Source organism: Erinaceus europaeus, chromosome 3 (genome assembly GCF_950295315.1).
Source record: "Erinaceus europaeus chromosome 3, mEriEur2.1, whole genome shotgun sequence".
In the NCBI taxonomy this organism is placed as follows: Eukaryota; Metazoa; Chordata; class Mammalia; order Eulipotyphla; family Erinaceidae; genus Erinaceus; species Erinaceus europaeus.
In genome coordinates, this window is record NC_080164.1 from 166,272,883 (window position 1) to 166,297,967 (window position 25,085).

At 44.6% G+C, this 25,085-nt stretch overlaps 1 protein-coding gene across 6 annotated transcripts in view; it reads right to left on the minus strand.

Moving 5' to 3' along the window:
- The window catches only part of RBPJ (recombination signal binding protein for immunoglobulin kappa J region), a 239,025-nt gene that overhangs the window by 68,972 nt on the left and 144,968 nt on the right, over nucleotides 1–25,085 (minus strand). Inside the window, exon 1 of one of the 6 annotated variants that reach the window (XM_007521397.3) lies at nucleotides 6,275–6,469. The exons of 2 other annotated variants lie outside the window; for them this stretch is intronic. In XM_007521397.3, the coding sequence (XP_007521459.1) occupies nucleotides 6,275–6,333 (59 nt within the window). In that variant the 5' untranslated portion in view covers nucleotides 6,334–6,469. Of the gene's footprint in view, nucleotides 1–6,019; nucleotides 6,147–6,274; nucleotides 6,470–25,085 lie in introns of those variants that run through there. 3 more of the 6 variants (XM_060188253.1, XM_060188252.1, XM_060188249.1) reach the window with 3 other exon arrangements.

A 25,085-nucleotide genomic window follows, 5' to 3' on the forward strand; every position in this document is an offset into this window, starting at 1 on the left:
GCCAAGGCACATATTTCAAGGGCTGTGGTCCTCTGCACTAAATACACTGCTGCCTTCCTAAAACATGACCCACAAACCACAGGATGCAACATAAAGAGTCCTTAAACCTGCCTGTGAAAGAGAACCAGGAAAAACCAATTGTTATTAATTCAAATATTTGCATGGTGTACTTTATAATTTATAGGTCATTTACACGTTGTTTTACTTGACCTTTATAGTGTCACATATTTTACCCTGCTTGATAGTCACAATACACTTAGCAGATAAGTAAAACAAAATGATCATTCTCTCTTTTAGTGAGGTAAAAATCAGAAGTTTGGGGAAATTACCTATAAGTAGCCTGTCCACAAGACCTCATTCTCTGAGGAGAACCAATCTGCTATTTGGTTCAGTGGCATGAGTCCCCATAAAAGCAGTCTGGAGTATTAAAGTTCAAAGGATGATCCTAAGAAGTATTTAAAAATAATGAGTCCTTTTGAGAAACACTTCACAAACAAAAAAGTGAAATGTAATCCTGTCAGTTTTGCACAGTATTGTCTAATAGTAAAAAGAGAACATTGGCTGAAGTCTTACTATAAAGGTTCTCAGGGACTATGAGACTGCCTATAGCTGAAATTATCAATTTCTATGAGTGTTTTCAGCAATAGTAATATCACCTATAGCACCAATGAATAATACCCATTTTATTTGAATTCTGTAAGGATTGATTATTTCTTTTTGTTGCCCTTCTTTTTATTGTTGTAATTATTATTGATGTCATCGTTGTTGGATAGGACAGAGAGAAAAGGAGAGAGGAGGGGAAGACAGAGACGGGGAGAGAAAGATAGACACCTGCAGACCTGCTTCACCGCTTGTGAAGCAACTCCCCTGTAGGTAGGGAGCTGGGGGATCGAACCGGGACCCTTACACCAGTCCTTGCGCTTTGCACCACAAGTGCTTAACCCGCTGCGTTACTGCCCGACTCCCTCTGTAAGGATTTTTAAGGTATATAACATGCTGTGACAATGTAAACATATTTACTCCAATGTCTATTTTAAGTGTAATGGCATATACCTAATACATATTTAATTCTGCTTACATAAACCTCAGTGCATCAAGGTTTCAAAGTACTAAGTCCTTCATCTATAACCTTTTTTTTTAAAAAAAAAACTAACTTCCTATCATGGCCTGCACATTCTTTTTAAAAAGTCTAACAGGTAACTAGTTGAGGAAAAAAAAAAAAGATCTGTCAACAACTAACTAACTGCCTTTGGGTGTGAGAGCCAATTAAATTCCATTTGACATTTCTGAGAGAGTTGTACCAGGTCCTTAGGGAGCAGACAAAAGGGGCACTGAAGTCAGCCTGGTGGATCGGGTTAGAATACCCTCAACCTAAGACTCGAATAATAACCCAGTAATTGACAACACTGTTCATGTTCAGGGAATCACTAAACTACTGAACTCATGCCAGAAACTCCAGCTCTGTAAGTGTGAGGAACATAGGAAAGATGAGGAGCGCTCAGTTGAAAAAAAAAAGAAAAGTAAACTGTTACGGGGCCCCTGTATTCAAGCTAGCTAACATTTCTGAATGCTTACTTACTACATGTCAAGCATTCTTCTAAATATATTCTTGCCTTTAATCCTGACAACAACTGAGCAGAGAGTAATGAAGTTGCAGTGGATAGAAAAGGCAGCTCACTTGTCAGTATTAGGGAGGTTTTAAGGGACAAAGACAGAACTGGAATCCAACTCAGTTCAAATCCTAAAGCAAGCTTCTAAACCCTCCACTCTGCTGCCTCTCTTAATGAAGGCTGCTAGGGGGAGCCATTGAAAGGTTTTTAAACTAAGGAGTGAAGTGATCAGATTTGCTCTACAGAAAGGCAATAGAGAAGTTGGATAAGAGGGTGAATCTATTATAGAAGTAGCAAGAGGGAGGTGGCAAGTTTGCAGCAAGCCAGTGGGCAATGATGAGCACGTCCTGTGGTACTAAGGATGAAGGAGACAGATTTTTTCAGGAGGGAAAAACTATCAGTTCTGGTGATTAAAAAGAAAATGTTAGTGTCAGAGAGGAATTCAGAAAACCAGCTTGAGGAACTAACTGGCTGGGAAGTGATATCATTTACCAAGAATAGAGAAACAACAATCTGGGTTACTCTGAAAAATACCTACAGAATGTTGCCTAATGCAAAACCTAAAATTACTGTCAAAATAGTCATATTTTTTTTCTGTTGTCCTACACAAAACTGTGTCATGACTTTTCCAACAGCCCAATAAAATCCTGGATGGGAGCATATTTGCTCTAGAGCAAATGACAAAGTACTGAACATAAATAAATAAAGCCTGTATTTATAACTTGTCACTACTATTAACAGACCTGGCCTACCGTTTAGTGGAAATATTTTGTGCTACCATTTAAAATATTACTGCGAGCAGAAAACAAGTCAAGAGAAAACACAGGCTACAATATCACAATGTTACCACAGTTAAGTTTGACACATCTTCAGCCTCTTACACAATACACACATACAGACACACACACACACAGTAGTTTTACTTATCTTTCTCCATCTGAGCCTAGAGGAAAAATATTTTGTTAACCCAAGTCATAATGCACATTTGTGTCTTTCTAATCCACTGAGTTGCCAAGAACTTAGTTCATAACCTCCTACTTTACTTCCTATACAACATAGCCTACGTCACATCAGCTTATTTCAGCAACAATTCCTAGACTTTAACCACGCCTTTCATTCAAGGATGCATGCGCTCTGTAAATCCTGAAGCACAGCAATCCCGTACAGATGTGGCAAGTGATTCTAACGTCTATTTTACTATGTAGACACTAGAATATGTAGTATCCTATTCCCCTTTTACTACACAGTAAAAGAAACTGGCCCAGGGGAAGTAGAGTAACTTGGAAATAATCATAAAGCCAGAAGCCAAAAATAACAACTTTTAGTCAATCCATGAGAAAATACTGCCCCGAGTTGGGATTAACATGAAATGTAGTATTGAGAGGAAGTAAAATGCTAAATAATGCACAAGTCTAAGTTTTCAGAATTTACTATTTAACACAATTATGTATTAAAACTAGTATTTGTATGAACTTCCAAACACACCAATTGTTTCCTAACGCTCCACCCATTTAGATCACCAAAGATTATTTAATGAATTAACAGCTGGCAAGAGTGAATTTCCCTCAAACCATATTTTACCTTACTCAAAAAAAAAAAAAAAAATGGCACTGAATGGTTGGCATAGGAGAATAGGTAACTTTTAAAAACAACCTAACTGCTTAATTTTTTTTCTGCTTAAATTTTAATACCCAGAAACATATAATAGCTCTTAAAATTGTGCAAGTAAGATGCATATATTTTTTTCCTAAACATACACTCTGCACATCTGCTCTAAGAATGGCCAATAAATATAATGCACTGATGGTCAATACTCAGAATGAATGTTTCCCAGCCATAGCATACATACTTCTAAATATGCCTTGATGTAATGTAATAAATACACTTTTCATTATATGAAAAAAAATGTCTTGCATGATCAGGGCCAAAAGCACACAACTTGAAACGTAAAAGTTGTTTTTATGTTTGTGCTGTACTTCACAAGTGAGAGCAAAACACACCCATTATGACACCATACTTGCACTTTGAGTAGTCAGAACCAACAGTGTTGTCTCCAAGAGTGGTCACTAAGATAAAATCCACTTACAGAATGCAGACTGAAAAATGTCACCCAAACCCCACAAATCAATCATGAAACACGATTCTCTGTTAATTAAAAGTAAACCATTAATTTTAGTTAGATGACAAACTAAGTTCTCCAAGGCACCAACACTCCTCACACTAGATCTTGTAACAGACTGTATGGGTTAAGTAGCAACACTTTCTGTGAAGCTTGAATCTATAAATGAAATGACACTCGAAATGATTTTATATGCATTGTGTTTTCTAAAAGTAGTGATCAACTAGTTGGGGGTGGGGGTGAGAAGGACCCGTAAACAATTTATTCAGTCTAGGAATTCTGGTCAATCTAAACTCTCATGCCCAGCACCAGAGTATCCCAAATACCTCCTTCCCCCACCCCCAAGCACAACTCCAAACTTTCAACATTATCAAAACAATAAGAGCACTGAACAACCTAAAAGTTCCTTTAACATTGTAAATGCCTTTACCTTACTTAGGCTATTACTTGAAAGTCTTTGAACTGTATTTGATTAATTTATCCCATAAAGATCCTAGAAGCAGCATTCATCACCCCAAAACTGCACTCTTAAGTGCTTTCCTCCTTCTAACTCCTACATTGGGGCAGGACTGTCAGAAATTTACAGAGCAAGAGTACAAAATTGTAAAGTGGGTAGTGATTTTTTGATGAAGTATGTATAGCAAATCCTCAGAAGAATTCCTCCCTTGTTATTTCCCAAGCAAGTCTTTCTGATCAGATAGTTTCCAGACCTAGAGGTCCAGAAAAGGCTGAAATTCTCAAAAAAGAAGAAAAGGAGAAGGAGGAAAAAGAAAAGGAAAATAGAAAGAAAAAGTCAAGAAGAAGAAGAAGAAGAAGAAGAAGAAGAAGAAGAAGAAGAAGAAGAAGAAGAAGAAGGAGAAGAAGAAGGAGAAGAAGAAGGAGAAAAAGAAAGAAAAGTCAAGAGATTTTTTAAAAACCCACTCAGCTTCTCATCACACACCAAACTGATATGAAATATGGGTATGTGAAAAATATTCTCACGCACCAACAGATTAAATAAATAAATAAATAAATAAATAAATAAAGGACCTTGCCCCTCTACTCGCCCTCTGGTACTCCCAGGTACCCCAGATGCAAAAGCAAAAACTACCAGGACCACTGCCCTTGGCCTAGGCCGCCAAAAATCAGCCGGGAGGGGAGGGAAGGGGAGGGGGAGGTGGCGGTGGTGTGTGCAATAACCAGGAGACCAGATCTTTTTTCCAGCACTACTGTTTCCAAGCAAAACAGCCACGGGCCCAGAGAGACAGCGGCGAAAACTGAAGACATTGTAGTCCCGAGAGAAAGGGGTGTGGAGGAGAGGCGGAGAGCCGAGGAGGAAACTAAAGTCTTTCCCCCTACGTCTTCCAGACCCACAAAAACAACAACCCGGAGGGTCTGTCTGCACGGAGGAGAGGCACCAGATGGGAGTCCCCGGGGCTGAGACAGTGGAGCCAACACACTCCGTGGGTTGAGGGGAGGGGGGGATAAATCAACCGAGGATGGGAGGGGAAGGAGGGTGCCAAAGCGAGGAAGCCAATGGATGGGGGGGGGGGACTTGACAAAGCCTCTGGGGAAGGGGGGAGAGTGATCGTGGACCAAACAGAAAGGTGAGGAGGAGACACTGGAGATAAATAAATAAATGATAATAATAGTAATGGCAGGGAAAGTCAAAGAAGCGCAGGGATCTGGCGGCTGGACGGTAGCAGGCCATCGGGCTACGGAGGAGAAAGCGGCACAACAAAGGGGGGAAAGACAGAGGCAGGGAGAAGATGGAGAAGGGATGCGGGGCGCGACAGGTCGGACAAAGCGCCCAAGGCGGTGAAACAAAGGGCCGGGGGGGTAGAGAACAGAGGAGGGGGGGCAGCAGGAAAAGACAAAGCGCCCGGGGCCGGGGGGGACCAGCCCGGCGAGGAGGCGACGCCGGCCGCCCGGGAACAAAGCTGCGCGGGGCAGGGAGGCAGGGCCGGCGGCATTGCAGGAGCGCGGCGGACACGGCGCCCCGGGCCCCGCACGCCCGGCCGCACCGCGCCGCGCCGCACCGCACCGCACTCGCCCGCAGCCTCCGGCCTCGCCGCGGCCGCCCGCCTGGCCGCCTCTCCCGCGCGCGCCGGAGCCCGAGCCCGAGCCACCGCGGCACAGAGCGGGCAGCGCACGACCACACGCAGCCGCCGCCGCCGCCGCACTCCGTGCACACGACGCGGCCCCCGCACGCCCGGCGCGGCGCGGTCCCCGAACCCGCCGCCCGCCGCGGGCTGCAAAACGCCCGCAACTTTCCCGGATCCCAGCGCTCCGATTTTTCCCCCAGACTTACCCTGTCACAACAGGCGCCATCTTCCACAAACTCTCGCCAAAACTCCAACCCTCGCGAGATCCCCCCCGGACGCTTTCCCTGGTCCCTTTCCCCCCGCCCCTTCCCTTTTTTTCCTCGCTCCTCGCGTCCACCCAGCCCCCGCGCGCCTTCTCCCTTCGCCGCCGCCGCCGCGCACAGCAGCCGCCGCGCACAGCAGCCGCCTCGCGCCGCCCGCGGAGTAGGGGAGCCGGCTCGCTGCCGCCCCTGGAAACCTACCCGAGCGACGGAGCATGCGCAGGCGGCTCCTCCGCGGGCGAGCCCTCCGTGTGGTCCATGGGGAGCGCTCCGGTTCTCCGGGTTTTGGGATGCGCCCGGAGGGACGGACGTAGAGACTGAGGAAAACCGGAGGGGATTACGGCGGGGACGGGGAACCGAGGGGTCAGGGGGCGGGGCCGAGGGGAAGGAGGAGGGGTCCTGGGAAAATCGGCCGCGTTTCACAGGCCTAGATGAAACACCTCCTCAAATGAGTGTTTTCCAAGTGGCTTCCCGCTCACTCCGGTTCCCAGCCCTGCTCATTCATTCAGACGTTCATTGGGCGCTTCCTTTACGCCCATGTCAGCGATCGGGGCTGCAGGGACCCAGCTGCCAGGACTCCGGGGCGGGCGAGTGACAAACCAGGAACTGCGTCCGTGCATTTGCTGGCGGACAGACAGACAAGACTGCAAAGCGGATCCGACCCTCCTGAGCGCTGCAAACGGCCAAGGCTCCCCCTCCACCCACCCCCACTGCTGCTTGGGTGTGAGATGAGGTCAGGGCGAGGCCTCTGGCCAGGACACCTCTGATGGCCACCTCGCACACCCACGCCCGCTGTGCACGCTGCTCTGGAACCGAGGGCTGTGGGAGGACACCGCACCCCAGCACCACGCTCAGGCCAGGGGCCCTTCTGGGTGCAAAGAGGAGCCTGCTCTGTGAGCCTCCCCAGAACCTCATCGCAGGCCCCCGCCATGTGTGCACCCAAGTGTCAAGAGAGAGAGAGAGACTCTGGCCAAGTCCTGTCGTGACCCAAGGCGCTGCTGGCCGCTCGACAAGTCTTCTGCCCCCCCCCCCCACCTCCTTGCAAACTAGATCCCTCGGGAGACAGACCCAGGGCCCAAACCCTGCCCTTCCTCCCTACCTGCAGTCTCCCCAGTTGCCCCCCCCCCACACACACACACACGTCTCATTCATCACTACCCCCCGCAGCCCTTTCAATTCCTAGAGATTAACAACTCCACCACTGCCTCCCGCAGGGAACCCCAAAACCCGGAGAACTGGAACAGGCTGCCCAAAACCTACTGGAGGCGCTGCAGAACTGGCGCGGCCGGCGCGAGCGGCTCTGCGCATGTGCCCGCTGCGGGCAGCCCAGTCTCACGCTACACCGCCTTCCACTACTCCGCTCAGACACAACACGGGCCGTGGGAAATTTCCTAAGCCTCGCGAGAACGTGCCTCCCGATGCCTAGGCTTACGCCCCAAGTCTCGCGGAGCCCAGGAGGGACAGGTGTCATCGGGGGCAGCTCGGGGCGCCGTGCGTGCTGCGCGTGCCGGGCGCCGGGTGCGGCCCGCTGCGGGGGCGTGGCGGGGAGGGGGGTTGCGGCCCGCGAGGGTGGGTACTGAGCTCGGTGCACGCTGTGTGAGGTCGGGTGCTGGAGCGGCAGGAGCCCCCAGCTACCCCGCCCGCCCCCCGGGTTTCCTGTTGCCCTGCTCCAGCCTGGTACTTTCCTGAAACGTGTTAGACGCCGCGCCCCCGGCCTCCGGTAGCTGCCGGCCCCCAGTGTCGGCTTTGAGTCATGCCTCTGAGTCACCCGTCTAACCATCACTTGAAAACGAATTCGGGTTCCCTTAGCTTCTCTCTTCTAGCGGTGGGTTTGCTTTCTGGTGTACCTGCTGGCCTCTGCGCTTCTGCACTGTTGCTTTGCATAGATTCTGCCTCCTGCTAAAGACAAAAAAAAAAAAATAGCCTTCCCCCCAGTGTCTTTCTAAGTGTGTGTGTGTGTGTGTGTGTGTGTGTGTGTGTGTGTGTGTGTGTGTGTGTGTGTGTAACCAAAATTACATGCAATACCAGGGACTGAATCTCTGGCATCCATACGCCCTACCCTTTTGTCCTCATCCTTAAATATTGCTTTTTGCTTATGTTTTGTTTTCTTCCCTCCGACAAATATCATTTAAAATACACTCTACTTTTACTCATCTTTCTGTGAGTTTATTGAAATACTCATTTCGTTTTAGAGATGCCTTAGTAGCTTGTTTTATTTTTCTTACTTAGAGACAGAAAGGCAAAGAGTGAAAGAGATCACAGCACTGCGGGTCAGATTCATATCTGGGTAATGCACATAGCAAATCAGCACACTATCAAAATGAGCTATCTCCCCAGTCCCACTGCTGTTTTAAGAGCATCCTACTTCAGGGGGTTATTTTAGATTGCCTCTGGTTACATCCTTCAACTGGACACATTTCTGATTACCCTGCTGTGGTTTCTGCGCCAGTCTAGCCTGACATATGTGGACTGACATCCTGATAGCAACATAGAGCCATAAGGGTAGAATCAACTTGAATTTAAGCGGTGCTCAGAGATTATGTTCTGGACAGAAAATTAACGTTTTGAGGTTTGGTTTTTTTTTTTTCAAGAAGGGTGTGTGTGTGTGTGTGTGTGTGTGTATACCTTCTAGTCCCTTTGATAGAGATGTAAAAACGTATGTTTTTTAATTTTTATTGGATAGAGGCAGAGATAAATAGGAAGGGTGGGAAAGAGAGAGACTTGCTGCACTGTTTGGGAAGCTTTCCCCCTGCAGATGGGATCTGAGGCCTTGGGCCTGGGTTCTTGTGCACTGTAACATGGGCACCTAAGCAGGTGTGCCATCGCTGACCTGTGAGAACATTTACTACTGTATCTCAGTGCAGTCAGATTTGGAACAGCATCATACAGGAGGCCAGTGCCATGGATGCATCAGTCCATGGACTCTTTAGCCCTAGAGGGCATTGCAGTCATGCCAGGCCATTAATTCAGTCATTAATTTGGATTCATGGCCCTCTGAGAGCCCCAGTGTCCTTGGAAAGTCACAGCAGATCACAGCTCATCTTTCCCCTAAGATCTGCTCAGCCTGCATTCTTTCCCCATTCCATCTTTCCACTTCCTTAAAGCCAAGAGTCTCAGTCAGCCCTGACTCCTGTTCAAAACAAGGCTGGCTTCACCTTCCAAGTAGACACTCCCTCTCCCCTTCTGCTCCCCCCGGCCCCCCCCCCCCCCACCACCAAACCTTTCCACCACTCCCTGGCTACCCACCGGCTTAACTTGTCTCCTTTCTGTCTGCTGGATGGGAAGAAAGCCTATCCAGTTCTCCCTTCCACTCTTGCCTTCCCCAAGCCAGTTCTCAGAGCATTTGCAGGCACCCTCAGGCACTCTCCAGTCAATGGCTTTCCTATCCCACCTGAAAACCTCCTGCCTCTGACCACCCTGCCTTCAACTCTCCTCTTCGCCTTGTTCTCCCAGCTCTGACCAGTGGCCTTTTTTGCTGTTCTTCAGACATGCCAGGCACACTCTCAACTTCGACCTTTGCTCTTTTAGCTAGCTCCCTTGAATGTGTTTTCCCTCAGGATCTTTGTTCAAATGTCACTTCCTCAGTGAGAACTTCCCTGACCATCTTTTACAAAAGTGACTCCTCACATCCATCTGTCTTCTCTCCCCTTTCATTTTCCCATGACATTTATCAGAGACAGACAGGCCATATGTTATACCTGTTTATTATGTTTACCCTCATATTGTGAATATAAATATATTCAAGCTATAGCCACCAGAATAATTCTTAATCGATGCTCAGTGGATCTTTGTCGTTTATGTGAACTTTCTGGGAGAAAAAAAAAACTTATTCCTGGGTTAAACCAGTATATAAAACCTACACTTAGTTATAGGATTTCTTTTATTGCATATGTAAAGCCCTAGGTTCCATCCTTGTCACCATGAGACTAGCAAAGACAAAGTGAGTTGAGCTGCATGGATGGTATTGAAAAGGGAAGTGTTTCTTCCCACCCCTCAGCCCCCATCTCTGTCACACAAACACACACACACACACACACACACGTACACACATTTTCTCATACAAAATATAAATTTAAAAAATCAGTCTTGTGGGGGCTGGGCAGCAATGCAGCAGGTTAAGTGCACATGGTGCAAAGCAAAAGGACCAGCATAAGCATACAGGTTTGAGCCCTGGCTCCCCACCTGCAGGGGGGTCGCTTCACAAGTGGTAAAGCAGGTCTGCAGGTATCTTTCTTTCTCTCCCCCTCTGTCTTCCCCTCCTCTCTCCATTTCTCTAACCTGTCCAACAACAATGACAGCAATAACAACAATAATAACAACAACAACAATAAGCAACAAGGGCAACAAAAGGGGAAAAAATGGTCTCCAGGAGCAGTGGGTTCATAGTGCAGGCACCCAGCCCTAACAATAACATTGGAGGCAAAAAAAAAGAAAAAAAAATCAGATTCACCAGTGATGGTACATAAGGTTAAGTGCACACATTACGGTGCTCAAGGACCCAGGTTCAAGTCCTGGGTCCCCACTACAGGGAGGTTGCCACTTTAGAACCTCAGGAAAGCAAATACTATTGGTAGGATATAAGGAAACAGGTATTTCAAGGATTGCTAGTAGTAAAATGAGTTATATTTTCTTTATGGAGTGTTAGATATTGAACTCAGCTCTCTCATACCTGTCTCTGTCAGTGAGTTCAATTTTCCTTTTTGTTTTGTAGGATTTTTTTATATTTCATATTATTTATTTGTTGTATAGAAACAAATATAAGAGGGGTAGAGCGGGAGAAAGAGAGACTCTTGCAGCACTACTTTACTGCTCATGAAGCCTCCCCCGTAGGTGGGGACTGGGTCTTGAACCTGGGTCCTTGACCATGGTCAGGTGCACAGCCACCTGGCCCAAAGTTCATTTTTTTATTTAAGTTTCATATGAGGGAGAGAGAGAAGAGAAAGTGGGGGCCAGGTGGTGGCAAACCTGGTTATCTGCACACATTACAGTGCACAAAGACCTGGGTGGAAGTCCTTGGTCCCCATCTGCAGGGGGAAAGCTTCACGAGTGGTGAAGCAGTGCTACAGGTGTCTCTCTGTCTCTCTCCCTCTCTCTATCTTCCCCTCACCTCTCAATTTCTCTCTGTCTCTATCCAATAATAAAAAATATCTAAGTAGAGAAAGCGCAAAGTGCTTTTCTCTCTCTCTCTCTCTCTTTTTTTTTTTTTTTTTTTTGCCTCCAGGGTTATTGCTGGGGCTCAATGCCTACACTACGAATCCACTGCTCCTGGAGGCCATTTTTCACCCATTTTGTTGCCCTTGTTGTTGTCCTTATTGTTATTGTTGCCATTGCTGTTGTTATTGTTGGCTAGGTCAGGGAGAAATGGAGAGAGGAGGGGAAGACAGAGAGGGGGAGAGAAAGATAGACATCTGTTGAGCTGCTTCACCACCCGTGAAGACAAACCCCTGCAGGTCGGGAATCGGGATCCTTGGGCTGGTCCTTGTGCTTTGCACCATATGCACTTAACCCACTGTGCTACTACCTGGCCTCGCAATGTGCTTTTCTACCATCCATGCAGTTCAACACATTTTGTCTTTGCTGGTATCGTATGGTGACAGGGATGGACCCCAGGGCTTCACACATACAGGCAGGATCTTTACCCATGAGCCTCCACCCCTCCAGCTTCTTGGGTGTAATCTTGATAAAAACCGTATTGATCAAATACAAACTCCTATGTATCCTACAATGGCATTTCTAGAAATAGATCTTACAAATGTACTCACACGCTTGTGAAATTATGTGTATGTTTATTGCAGCATCACTGATGGTAGAGCATACCAGTGACAACCTAAATTGCTCAAGAGGTGTGTTTTGTTTTGTTTTGTTTTGTTTACCAGAGCACTCCTCAGCTCTGATGGGTGGTGGTGGTGGGGACTGCACCTGGAACCTTTGGTGCCTCAGACATGAGAGTTATTTTGCATAACCATTATGATATTTCCCCATCCCTGAGAGATATTTTTTAAGCCCACATAGACTTGAATAGTGTACATCTACTAATAAGCAGAGTCTGCTTTTTATGTACTTATGTGGAAGGATCAAAGAACTTAAAAGCAAGATGCAGAACAGTGAGAGATAAATATATACTAATTTGCCTGTAGGTGTCTAAAATGACTGGGAGGATTCACTAGAAACTGGGTCAGCAGGTGTCTCCCTGTCAGGGCTCAGCAGTTGAAGGACTAAAGGACATATAGGTGCCAAGATGGCTTACCTCACAGATAGATCTTAAGCTTTCAATTTTGTACCATACACAAGTATTGTCTGTTCAGAATATAAAACAGAGAGAGAGAGAGAGGTAAATGTGAAAGAAGAAAAAAAGATGGCCAAATAAAATTGTTTCTCTCACATGCTAGAATTATTTGTAGTAAAAGTTATGCAGAAGAGATGAGCCTCTACCTTTATTAAAATTCAGAACTGCAGAACTGTCAGTGCTTTACCCCAGTTAATGGATAACATGGAATTTATGGTCACTCGTACAATAAGTTATAAAACCCGACCACTAGATTGTATGCACTGCCATGTGAACACAATTCAGGTTTAAACCCTGGCACCACCATATAGGAAGTCCTATGGCAATAGAGGAAGTTTGCGTGTGTGTGTGTGTGTGTGTGTGTGTGTGTGTATGTGTGTGTGTGTGTGTGTGTGTGTGTTTCTCTGTGTCTATCTGAATGAAAAAGTGGCCTGGAGTCGTGAATTCATTCATGTGTGAGAGTCTGTGGTCGCGCGCGGGCGCGCGCACACACACGTCCCACTCTACCACCATGTAGATAATCTTAGATGCCATCTTTGGTAGTTCGCAGAGTTGGAAAATGCAAGCACACATCAGAGAATTCCCTGACAAATAAAACACAGACCAGCTGCAGTTCTAGGACAGAGGTGTGAGTGTCCTGGCACTGGGACACAAAAGGGAGAAATGCTCATTGTTGCCTACAGAACACAGGGAAACTTTCCCGAGGTGACTGTTAAGCTGAGTTATGAGAGTTGAGAAGACAGTAAGAGAAGGAGGAAACAAGTGTGAAGAGCATCTAGTACTCAGGGGAAGCCCACTTGGGGTTTTGGTGCATGTAGGAGGACAGAAATCCTAAGTGGGTCCTCAGAAGGATGTGATTAAACAGTGGTCCTCTGGTGTATAGCGCCAAAGTACTACTCTGGAGTGGGCGGGGGCAGAGTTCAGGTCCTGGAACAGGATGACAGAGGACCTAGTGGGAGTTATATTATGTGGGAAACTGAGAAATGTTATGCATGTACCAACTATTGTATTTACTATAAAACACGAATGCCCCAGTAAAGAAACCGTGGTCCTCAAAAGTTATTCGAACAGTTTGGGGAAGAGAAGAGCTTGAACAGTGGTTGACTATATGACACAGGTCATGCATGTGTTGGTTTTTTTGTGTTCAATCCTTGGCATTACAGCATCATATATACTAGAGTGATGCTTTGGTTCTCTCTCCAATAAGTAAATCCTTAAAATAAAAAATAAAAATACAGTAGGCATTAGGATCACTCTGATTTCCACTCTCTAAGACACAAAGTAAGTATCTAGATTGAAGTCTAGAAATAGGCATTTCTAGCAAAGCGGTTAAGGATACAGATGCAAATTCTGAGCCAAAGCAAGGTTATGGGGGAAAAAGGCTCTGCTACATGGCTGATGGGAATGCAAACTGGTGGTGCAGCCCCTTTGGAAAACTGTATGGAGAGCCCTCAAACAAACAAACAAAAATGGAATGACTTTATGAGCCAGCAATGCCACTCTTAGGCATTTATCCAAAGGACACACAAACACTAACTCAGGAGAACATATGCACCCTTATGTTCATAGCTGCATTATTCACAATAGCCAGTGCGTGGGAGCCCAAATGCCCATCGACCGATGACTGACAAGTTATGAGAGGGCTGGGGAGACAGCAGAATGGTTATACAAACAGACTTCCATGGCTGAAGCTTTAAGTTCCCAGGTTCAATCCCCCTGCATTGCCATATGCCAGAGTTGAGCAGCGCTCTGGTAAGATAAATAATCTCTTAAAAAAAGAAGTCCGGCTCTATATGGTAACTTTTTTTCAGCCACCAGGTTCCAGATGCCACCATGACGCCAACCGGACTTCCCTGGGTAGACAACCCCATCAATATGTCCTGGAGCTCCGATTCCCCACAGCCCCGCCCCACTAGGAAAAGAGAGAGACAGGCTGGGAGTATGGATCGACCTGCCAATGCCCATGTTCAATGGCGAAGCAATTACAGAAGCCAGACCTTCCACCTTCTGCATCCCATAATGACCCTGGGTCCATACACCCAAAGGGATAAAGAATAGGAAAGCTATCAGGGGGAGGGGATGGGTTATGGAGTTCTGGTGGTGGGAAGTCTGAGGAGTTGTACTCCTCTTATCCTATGTTTTTTGTCAGTGTTTCCTTTTTATATTAAAATTTTTTTAATTAAAAATATATAAAAGAAGTTATGAGATATATACTCCATGAAATACTTCTTTGCAATCAAAAAAGATGAAACTGTATCCTTTGGGACTAAATGAATGGAACTCTGGAGGTGATTATGATTAATGAAGTAGGTAAAGAGATGAAACACAACTGCTGGATGTTATCACTGATACTTGGAATCTAAAAAAATGATAACATGAACTTGCAAAAAAAAAAAAAACGGAAGCAAGCAAACCATTTCAAAGTCTTTGTGGGAACTATGGTGTTTACCTTTGGGAGGTGGGAGGGTAGGGACACAGAACTTTGGTTGCGGGTGTGTTGTGGAATTGTATCCTACAGTCTTGTCACCTACTATTAATCACAAATGAAAAATGGAAAAAAATATTTAGAAAAATCCTGAGCCAAGGTATGAGAATTTTTGTTGTAGGAGTTTTATGTCTTTCATATTAAAGAAGTCTTGCATTAAAGGGAATAATGGAATCTAGTTTCTTTGTTTAAAGACAATAAATGAAATTAGTAAGTATTAAAGTGGGTGAGTTTAGAAGTCTCTAGATGTCCAGTGAACACCGAATGCAGTAGTAATGAGATGAGCACATTCGAGAGGGAGGTCTTTGCATTCTGTTGCGTTGATTCAAATGCAGTTACACATTTCAGCTAAGATAAAGTTATGCTAATTAATGAGAAATACTAAAACATGGGCGATTTTACTGGGTACTTCATGATGGTAAATACAGGATTTAGCATTTCATTGTATAAATCACATCTATAAGACTATAGACAAATATTTGTTGGTGTCTCAGTTTACTCACTAGTAAAGTGGTAATTACAATACCTATCTAACTCATAAAGTTCTCAGGATGAGTAGGGTGTTCACTATGTCTAAAGCACATAGACATAACTGCTGTCATATGCCTTGTCTCTTAAAAAGTAAATATTTATTACCGTGACAGACAACCGGAGCATCACTCTGGTACATGCAATATCTGGGATTGAACCTTGCACCTCATGCATGTTAAAATGTCGGTAACACTTCAAAAGTCAACATTGGTGGTAGGATCAAGATACCAACTAGCTGAGTTCATCTCTTCTTTCCTTCATCTCTGAAACAATAGCTTATTATCAGTATTCATACTGCATAGAAATGAGTTTAGATCCTAGAGAAGTTTCACAGGAAAGGACATAACTTAGTATCCAGGCTGTGAGAACAGGGATAGATATATTCACCATAATTAAAAGCCACTTTACATGATGATAATCCAATTGGTAAGAGACCATAATATATAAAACTTCAATAATACAATGGGGCAGGATGAAATGAAATCCTGACACCCCAACCTTATGACAATTTGTGCCTCCACTTTTACAATAGCAAGAAATGAGAAAGGAGAGCTATAAGCCACGTGGAAATTGTAGTGGCAGTCTTGCTGACAGCTGTGGCAGCCTGGAAGCAGCCATATTGGAATTTAGTTTCCATAGTAATACATCTTGGAGAAGAGCACTCCATTTAAGGTGCACAGCCTGCCTGATATCATTTCCCCATCAGCCTGTGATATGCCTGCAACTTCAAACTTCAGCTCACTATTGAGGCTAGTCTAACCTAGTGCAATAGCCTCAACCAGGCACTTGTAACTGCAAATCCCTGGTCACAACCCAGGTCCACTCAGACACAGACTCAACTCCTTGCTATTCACAGAGCATCAAATATAATTAGAAGGGAGAGCAAATCACCCACATAGTGTGCCAAAAACAGAAAGATTTCAAATTCAACAGAGCAATATTGAACTTCCTAGAGCAGAGTTAAAAGCAATGGACCTAAGACTGTTCACTGAAATGAAAGGCTCAATGGAAGAAAATTTTAATAAAGTCAGAAAAAGTATGAAGGAAGTCAACAGAAATCAAAAACATAAATAATATGGTAACTGAGTTTTTTTTTAAAAAAAATGCAGTTGAGGGGGACCACTTTCAGGAAGATAGAAGTCAAAGGTCAGAGTTGGAGGATAGGGTAGCAGAAGCCATTAAAGTAACAGCTAAAACTAAAAATGAAGATAATATGAAAGTTATGGGACAGCATCAACACAAGTAATATTTGGGTTTTTAGAAGTTATTTTATTTAAAATATTATTTATTAGCAGATAGAGACAGAAATTGAGAGGGTGGGGGGAGGTAGGGAGAGAGACAGAGAAACACCTGCAGTCCTGCTTCACCACTCATGAGCTCTCCCCCTGCAAGTGGGAGCCAGAGACTTGAACCTGGGTCCTTGTGCACTAAAATGTGAGTGCTTAACCATGTGTGCCAACAACCGGCCCCAATGAGTAATATTCATATCATAGGGGTGCCAGAAGGAGAAAAAAGGATAGAATTCATTTTTTTTTTTAATTTTTAAAATTTTCCCTTTTGTTGCCCTTATTTTTTTTTTATTGTTGTTGTAGTTATTGATGTCATCATTGTTAGGTAGGACAGAGAGAAATGGAGAGAGAAGGGGAAGACGGGGGTGGGGGAGAGAAAGACCTACAGACCTGCTTCACCACCTGTGAAGTGACTTCCCTACAGGTGGGGAGCCGGGGGCTCAAACCAGGATCCTTATGCCAGTCCTTGAGCTTCCTGCCACATGTGCTTAACCCACTGCACTACCACCCAACTCCCAAAAGGATAGAATTCTTACTTGAAGAAATCTGAGCCAAGAATTTTCCTAAATAGGGGAAAGATTCTCAGATCTAGGAAGTTCTAAGAACCACACCAAGATAAATTCAAATATGAGCTCACCAAAGTATATTAAGACAGCAAAGATAAAGAGAAAATGCCAAAAGCATCTGGGTGAAAGCAAAGGATCACCTATAAGGAAACAACCATATAAGATTATCAGTGGGAGTCAGGCAGTAGCATAGTGGGTTAAGTGCATGTGGCGCAAAATGCAAGGAGTGGCATAAGGATCCCAGTTCAAGCCCCCGGCTCCCCACCTGCAGAGGAATCACTTCACAGGCAGTGAAACAGGTCTTCAGGTGTCTATCTTTCTCTCCCCCTCTCTGTCTTACCCTCCTCTCTCCATTTCTCTCTGTCCTATCCAACAATGATGACATCAATATCAACAACAATAAAACAATAAGGGCAACAAAAGGGAATAAATAAATAAATTTAAAAGAAAAAAAAAGATTATCAGTGCTCTCTCCCTCCCTACAGCTCTCCCTCTCTTTACCACTCTCATAAAAAAAAAAAAAATTATCAGTGTTTTTCTTAACAGAAATTCTACAGACTAGAAAAATATATTCAATTTGGTTAGATATCTTTAAAGTTTTGAACGGAAATGACATCCACCCAAGAATATTCTAGCTAGCTAGATGAAAGGAAAGGATGAGGAGCTTTCAGACAAGCAACAGGAATTCACTGATACTAAGCCAGCTAGTGTCGGGTTGCATTGGGAGAGAGGAGACCAGGAACACATGGCAGCCTGGTAATACAATTCTTTATTGATGCGGGAGCTCCAGAGTTGGGTGTGAGCACAGCGGGTTTAGGCCACGTGGAGCTAGCAAAATGGCCGCCTCCCATTACGCACGCCTGCCCTTCTCCAGGTCGGGATGCGGAAGAGAAAAAGGAGGGAAAGCAGAAACAAGAGTGACTTTTATAGGAGAATTCCAGAAGTGGCAAGTCAGAACAGAACTGGCTAGGAAAGTAGGTGGAGAAAACAAGGCACTCTGGGAAGGTAGACAGCTTCTGTAGCAATGGCTGCTAGGGTTTCAGCTCGCATGGGAATGGGTGGTACTCTGAGGGGGTAATGTGGTGGCAGAAGAGTCATTTTTAAAACAAGACAGAAGATTGATATACAAATAATAATACTCGCATGGAAATATGGTGGTTTGTGGGTCCTGCCTAACTCAGCCACATCTGTACAATATCCCAACAAGCTGGGGGAGGTAGCACACAGAAAAGATTTCTATGCCTGAGGTGCCATCCAGTGCCCCAGGTTCAATCCCCAGCACTATCATAGGCCAGCTTTAGCAGTGTTTTAGTTTAAAAAACAAACACACTAAAACAAACAAAAACCCACTTATATGTGAGACTTATGTAAAAGAAAAATATTGAATACTCTTGCTCATGTGGAGTAAAGAAAAAAAAGAAAAAGGAAGTAAGCAAAGTAAAAAAAAAAAAAAGAGAGAGAAGTCTTTGATCTTGAAGTGTGTATTGGGGGGAGTGGACTGTAAGGGCGGAGGGTTCTGGTGAATTGATGGGCAGATACTGGTGCTTTCGTGGGGAGTAAGGTGTGGTAACACATTTTGAAGAGGTGAGAAATTGTACTTCTAAACATTTGTAGCTTTGTAAACTGAGGTTTTCTCAAAAAATAGAACTAAAAAGTAGACACAGAAGGAATGAAAAAGAAAATTGATTAAAGAAGATCAATGATAAAGGTTTGAGGAGACAGCATAATGGTTTTGTAAAAGACTTTCATGCCTGAGGCTCCTAGGTCTCAGGTTCAGTCCTCAGCACCACCATCACCCAGAGCTGAGCAGTGTTCTGATCTTTCTCTCTGTATCTCTCTCTCTTCTTCTTCTAGCGTTTGCCCTTCTTCCGTAGCCAGTCAACAGCGTCAGGTTGAGCCTGATGTAAAGTTTCGAGACCTCCTTTGAATCTGGAGAGGTGGCAGTCATTGACTATGTGGGTCATGGTCTGTCTGGAGCCGCAGGGGCAGTTCGGGTCGTCTCTGGCTCCCCAGCGATGGAACATAGCTCTTATATAAAATAAAATAATAATATTTCTTTAAAAAAAATCAATGTTAAAATCCCCAAATATGGCAATACTTTTTTCTAAATTAGTGTTAGTTTATTTCCTTATCAAATGAAGACAAGGTAAATCTTATTATTATTGTTATTTAACTTCTAGAGGGTTTATTTATCCAGTGGAAACTTGTAGATGACCAACAAAGGCCTCTTAGAATGTAAAACAGGATTTGATGTTGTTAGACTGTGAGGTGGCCATGTACATAAGAAAGCCTTACTGATCAATCAACTTAGAAGCCATTTACTCCTAAAAATGTTTCTTTTAAAACAGATTTATGTAAGGGTCTGGGTGGAGGCGCACCTGGTTGAGCACACATGTTATAGTGCACAAGGACCCAGGTTCAAGCCCCCGGTTTCCCCACTTGCAAGGGGAAAGCTTCACGAGTGGTGAAGCAGGGCTGCAGGTATCTCTCTGTCTCTCTCTCTTTATCTCCCCTTCTCGATTTCTGGCTGTTTCTATCCAAAAAAATAAAGATAAAAAATATTTATGTATATCTGTAGGTATGTATTTTCATGAGAGTGAGGCAGGAAAGGGAGAAGGAGAGGGAGGGGAGGGGAAGGGGGAAGGCAGAGAGAGAAATGGAGAGGGAGAGGGAGGAGAGGGAGAGGGAAAAGAGGGAGAGGGAGAGGGAAAAGAGGGAGAGGGAGAAGAGGGAGAGGGAAAAGAGGGAGAGGGAGAGGGAAAAGAGAGAGGGAGAGGGAAAAGAGGGAAAGAGGGAGAGGGAAAAGAGGGAGAGGGAAAAGAGGGAGAGGGAAAAGAGAGAGAGGGAGAGGGAAGAGAGGGAGAGGGAAAAGAGGGAGAGGGAGAGGGAAAAGAGAGAGAGGGAGAGGGAAAAGAGGGAGAGGGAAAAGAGGGAGAGGGAGAGGGAAAAGAGAGAGAGGGAAAAGAGGGAGAGGGAGAGGGAAAAGAGGGAGAGGGAAAAGAGGGAAAGAGGGAGAGGGAAAAGAGGGAGAGGGAGAGGGAAAAGAGAGAGAGGGGAAAGAGGGAGAGAGAGAGGGAAAAGGGGGAGAGAGAGAGGGAAAAGGGGGAGAGGGAAAAGAGAGAGAGGGAAAAGAGGGAGAGGGAAAAGAGGGAGAGGGAAAAGAGGGAAAGAGGGAGAGGGAGAGGGAAAAAAGGGAGAGGGAGAGGGAAAAGAGGGAGAGGGAAAAGAGGGAAAGAGGGAGAGGGAAAAGAGGGAGAGGGAGAGGGAAAAGAGAGAGAGGGGAAAGAGGGAGAGAGAGAGGGAAAAGGGGTAGAGGGAAAAGAGGGAGAGGGAGAGGGAGAGGGAGAGAGCCCAGCATAGGCTTAATTCTGTAATATGGTGAAGCCTGGAAATGAACTTGAAAATCTCTGGGACCTCAATCTTGTATTCCACTGCTGCTTATCTCCCCAACTTTACAAAATCTATCTTTCTTTTGTATGTTTTTTTAAGAGTTACGTATTTATTTTATAAGAGAGAGAGATACACCAGAGCACTGCTCAGCCTTGATATATAATAATGTTGGAGATCGAAGCTAGGGCGTCTGAGGCCTCAGGCATGTAAATCTAGTGTGTAACAATACTCCTATTTCCCAGGCCTTCCCGAAAAGTTTCTCAATTATAGTGGTTTTCAGTCATTATTACACTGCCCTTTTTAAAGTAATGTTAAAAGTAATGTTATCTGCTGGTCCCAGTTCGGGGCGCCAGTTGCCGGGCTAGCTTCGTGGGCGAGAGAGAGATGACCCGGGACTCATGGCTGAGCTGGAAACACAGTTCAATCTTTATTGACGGAGCGGGGATGCAGTTCTATCTAGCTATCTCTAATCACAATCTTGTCCTATATATCTCCTGAGGCGGAAGTGTCAGGTCAGAAGAGGATGTACGTGGCAAGAAGGAAAAAGTGCGTGAACCAATGGGGATTAAACCAGTGCAGGCAAAACAATGATTATGTAAATAGACCACAGCGGCAAGCAATGCAACAGAGGGGTCTTAGAAGCAGAATTTAGAAGCAGACCAACAGTTATCCTCGTCATTTACCACCATGTGTCAAGATTTATAAAATGCACAGGAGATTGAAAGAATGCCATGAAGAATTCCATCCCACTATGCAATTCTCTAGGAAGGAAGAAAAACATGCTAACTCCAGGGTTCAAAGAAATGAAGAGAAAAAGTGAAAGTAAATCATGGTATAAGCTTCAGGAGACCTGGAAAATAGATATTTCCTCTTCTCTTTCCACTTATAGTTGATCTTCTCAGGATTCTTTGGTCCTGGGGATTTGGTTTTTGTAAACCCAAATTACATATAACTTAATTTATGAAGTTGGCATAATTTGTGCTTAACCAGCTAACATGTGAAGTAGATGAGGTGGTGTAGCCACAAAGGAAGAGACAAGTGCTGTGTAGTATGGATGTGATGTAATGCACACTTGGTGAGGAAAATGTCTAGAGATCTAATTATCTGTCAGAAGTTGTGAGGGCAAATGTGTCTGGCACATAATGTTCCCACAGATGATTGATATATTTGGTTCTAAACACGATAAAGCCAGTTTACACTATCTGTACAAGAAATGAGATCCTATGAATCCCAACATTCTAGTTATTTTTATAGAGCATATATTTAAGTTTTGGTTTCTGAAATTTTCTCCTTTCTCATCTAAGTTTACATTGTGGTAGTGTCCAGGGAGCAGAGGACTTGCACTTCTGAGGTCTTGACTTCAATTATCCACAGAGTGTGTGTGTGTGTGTGTGTGTGTGTATTGGGGGTGCTCTGGTCTCTCACTCAAACAAGTATTTTTTAATTTTATTTTGTTATTTATTTACTCATTCATTTATTCCAGGGAACTGCTCATCTCTGGTTATGGTCATGTAGGGGATTGAATTTGGGACTCTGGAGTTTTGGGCATGAGAATCTCTGCATAATCATTGTGCTATCTCTCCTGCCCAAATAAATCTTTTTAAAAGCATATTGCAGGGGGTCGGGTGGTAGAGCAGCAAGTTAAGAGCACGTGGTGTAAAGCGCAGGGACCTGGGTAAGGATCCCGGTTCGAACCCCTGGCTCCCCACCTGCAGGGGAGTTGCTTCACAGGTGGTGAAGCAGGTCTGCAGGTGTCTATCTTTCTCTCCCCCTCTCTGTCTTCCCCTCCACGCTCCATTTCTCTCTGTCCTATCCAACAACGAATGACATCAACAACAATAATAGCCACAACAAGGTTACAACAACAAGGGCAACGAAAGGGGGGGGAAAGCATATTGCAGTGGATTGGGACCTATGTGAAGCACAATGCTGAACACCCACAGGTAAGAAAATGCTGGGTATGAACAAAAGAGCATTGGACTAGATCTAGCTAGCCTTGAGTGTATCTCCATTAACCAGCTAGCTGGCTTGGAGCAAGTTAATGTTTCTTCATCTGCAAATGGGGATGTAAATCCTACTACCTAGGCTCAGTAAACGCTACTTCTTTTAGATGTTCTCCCATCTGTACTGATACTCAGTTTTTTCTTTTTTTTTTAATTTTTATTTATTGGATAGAAACAGTCAGAAATCAAGAGGGTAGGAAAGATAGAGAGGGAGAGAGAAAGAGAGACACCTGCAGCCCTGCTTCACCACTTGCAAAGCTTTCCTTCTGCAGGTGGGGGCCGGGGGCTCGAACCCGGGTCCTTGTGCACTGTAACATGTGTGCTCAACCAGGTGCGCCACCACCCGGTCCCAAAATTAGTTTTCTGTTAGTCTTAAGGAAATGATGAAACCACAGTTCATCAAGATTCTGGACTGTTATTTTTTCTTATTGCTTCTGTGATCGCCCCTGTGCATGTGTGTGAGTGTACGTGTGTATGAACAAGATGTCCTTGAAAACTGTGATGTCTTTCTTAGTCTGTCCCCTCCTTTCTTCCTCCTTTTTTTTTTTTTTTTGACCTCCAGGGTTATCATTGGGACTCAGAATCCACTGCTCCTAGAGTCTGTTTTTTCCCTTTTGTTGCCATTGTTGTTAGTTTATCGTTTTTATTGTTGCTGTCGTTGGTGGCAGATAGGACAGAGAGAAATGGACAAAGGAGGGGAAGACAGAGAGAGGGGAAAAGACACCTGCAGACCTGCTTCACCATCTGTGAAGCAACTTCCCTGCAGGTGGGGAGCTGGGGGCTCGAACTGGGAGCCTTATGCCGGTCCCTGCACTCTGCACCGCCTGCCTTTAACCCGCTGCGATACCGCCTGACTCTCTCAGTTTTCTTTTCTATTAGAAGAACTAATTCTACCTGTTTTGGCTTTTGTTGCACATATCAAATCAGAACATTATGTAGAGAAGAACTACATGAGAAGAGTTGCCTCCAAATAAATTCATTCTGTCTATTTTGGGGCAGCGCATTTATTTGTAAAAATCTGACTACGGTTACATAGGTTATATAGTCAGTCAGAGGAGCAGGGAAGGAGCCTTACATGCTCTTCTCTGCCCTGTGTTACTAGTAACCTTGGAACAAGTGGTCTTTATCAGTTTTTCTAAGGAAACCTACCGGAGAGGTTTCACTCTTTGCAATTGTGTTGTTTTGTGTCATAGATAGTGTAATGATAAGCTCCTACTCAAAGTTGTGACCTTTGTGGCTAGCACCAGAGTTCAAAATAGATTAAAGACTTAGAAAATCAAGTTTGGAACCAGTCTAATCGAGCACCGGTAAGTAGAGATATCAAACAATTTCCATCTTGTGAAACATCTATGACTTTTAGAAGATTAAAGGACAATTGCTTGGAATGTCACCATCAGAACTGCACATTGTCCCTTTCAATAAATACCTTCTATGTCAGTGTGTCCATGTTTGAGTTAATTCATTGAATTAAACATTATCATTCATTAAATTTTTTAAATTGTCATTGTATCATTAGTTGGCAATTTGAAAATGTGACCTGTGAGAATGCCACAGGGTGGGGCCAGGTGGTGGCGCACGTGGTTGAGCGCAGACATTATAATACTCAAGGACCAGGATTCAAGTCTTTGGTTGTGGTGAACCAGTGAGTGCAGCAGGTGTCTCTTTCTCTCCCCTCTATCTCCTCCTTCCCTAGTTATATCTCGCTATCTCTATCCACTACACTAATAAATGAAAATATTTTAAAGTAATTGCTATAAGAATAATGTATCTGGGGGAGGTGGGGCCAAACGGTATCGTAGCGGGGTTAGGCTCATATGGCGGGAAGAGCAAGGACTGGCTTAGGGATCCCGGTTCGAGCCCCCAGCTCTGCACCCTCAGGAGGGTCTCTTCCCAAGAGGTGAAGCAGGTCTACAGGTGTCTATCTTTCTCTTTGTCTTTCCTTCCTGTCTTGATTTCTCTCTATCCTATCCAACAACAGCAATGGCAATAATAACAATAATAACAAGAGCAACAACAAGGGCAACAAAATGGGAAAGATGGCCTCCAGGAGCAGTGGATTTGTAAAGCAGACACCGAACCCTGGTGGCAAAAAAAGGGGCGGGGGGAATTGGGCAGTAGCCTAGAGAGTTAAGAGCAGGTGGCGCAAAGCACAGGGACCAGCTAAGAGTCAGCGCTCAAGCCCCCAGTTCCCCACCTACAGAGGAATGGCTTCCTGAGAGGTGAAGCAGGTCTTCAGGTGTCTATCTTTCCCTCCCCCTCTCTGTCTTCCCCTCCTCTCGCCATTTCTTTCTGTCCTATCCAACAACAACGACATCAAGAACAACAGTAATACAAGGGCAACAAAAGGGAATAAATATTTTTAAAAAATTTTAAAAAGGAAGGAAAAGAAAAGAATAAAGTATGTAAGGGACCAGAAGATAATTTGCCCAGTAGGTACATACCTTCCTATTCATATGGCTGAG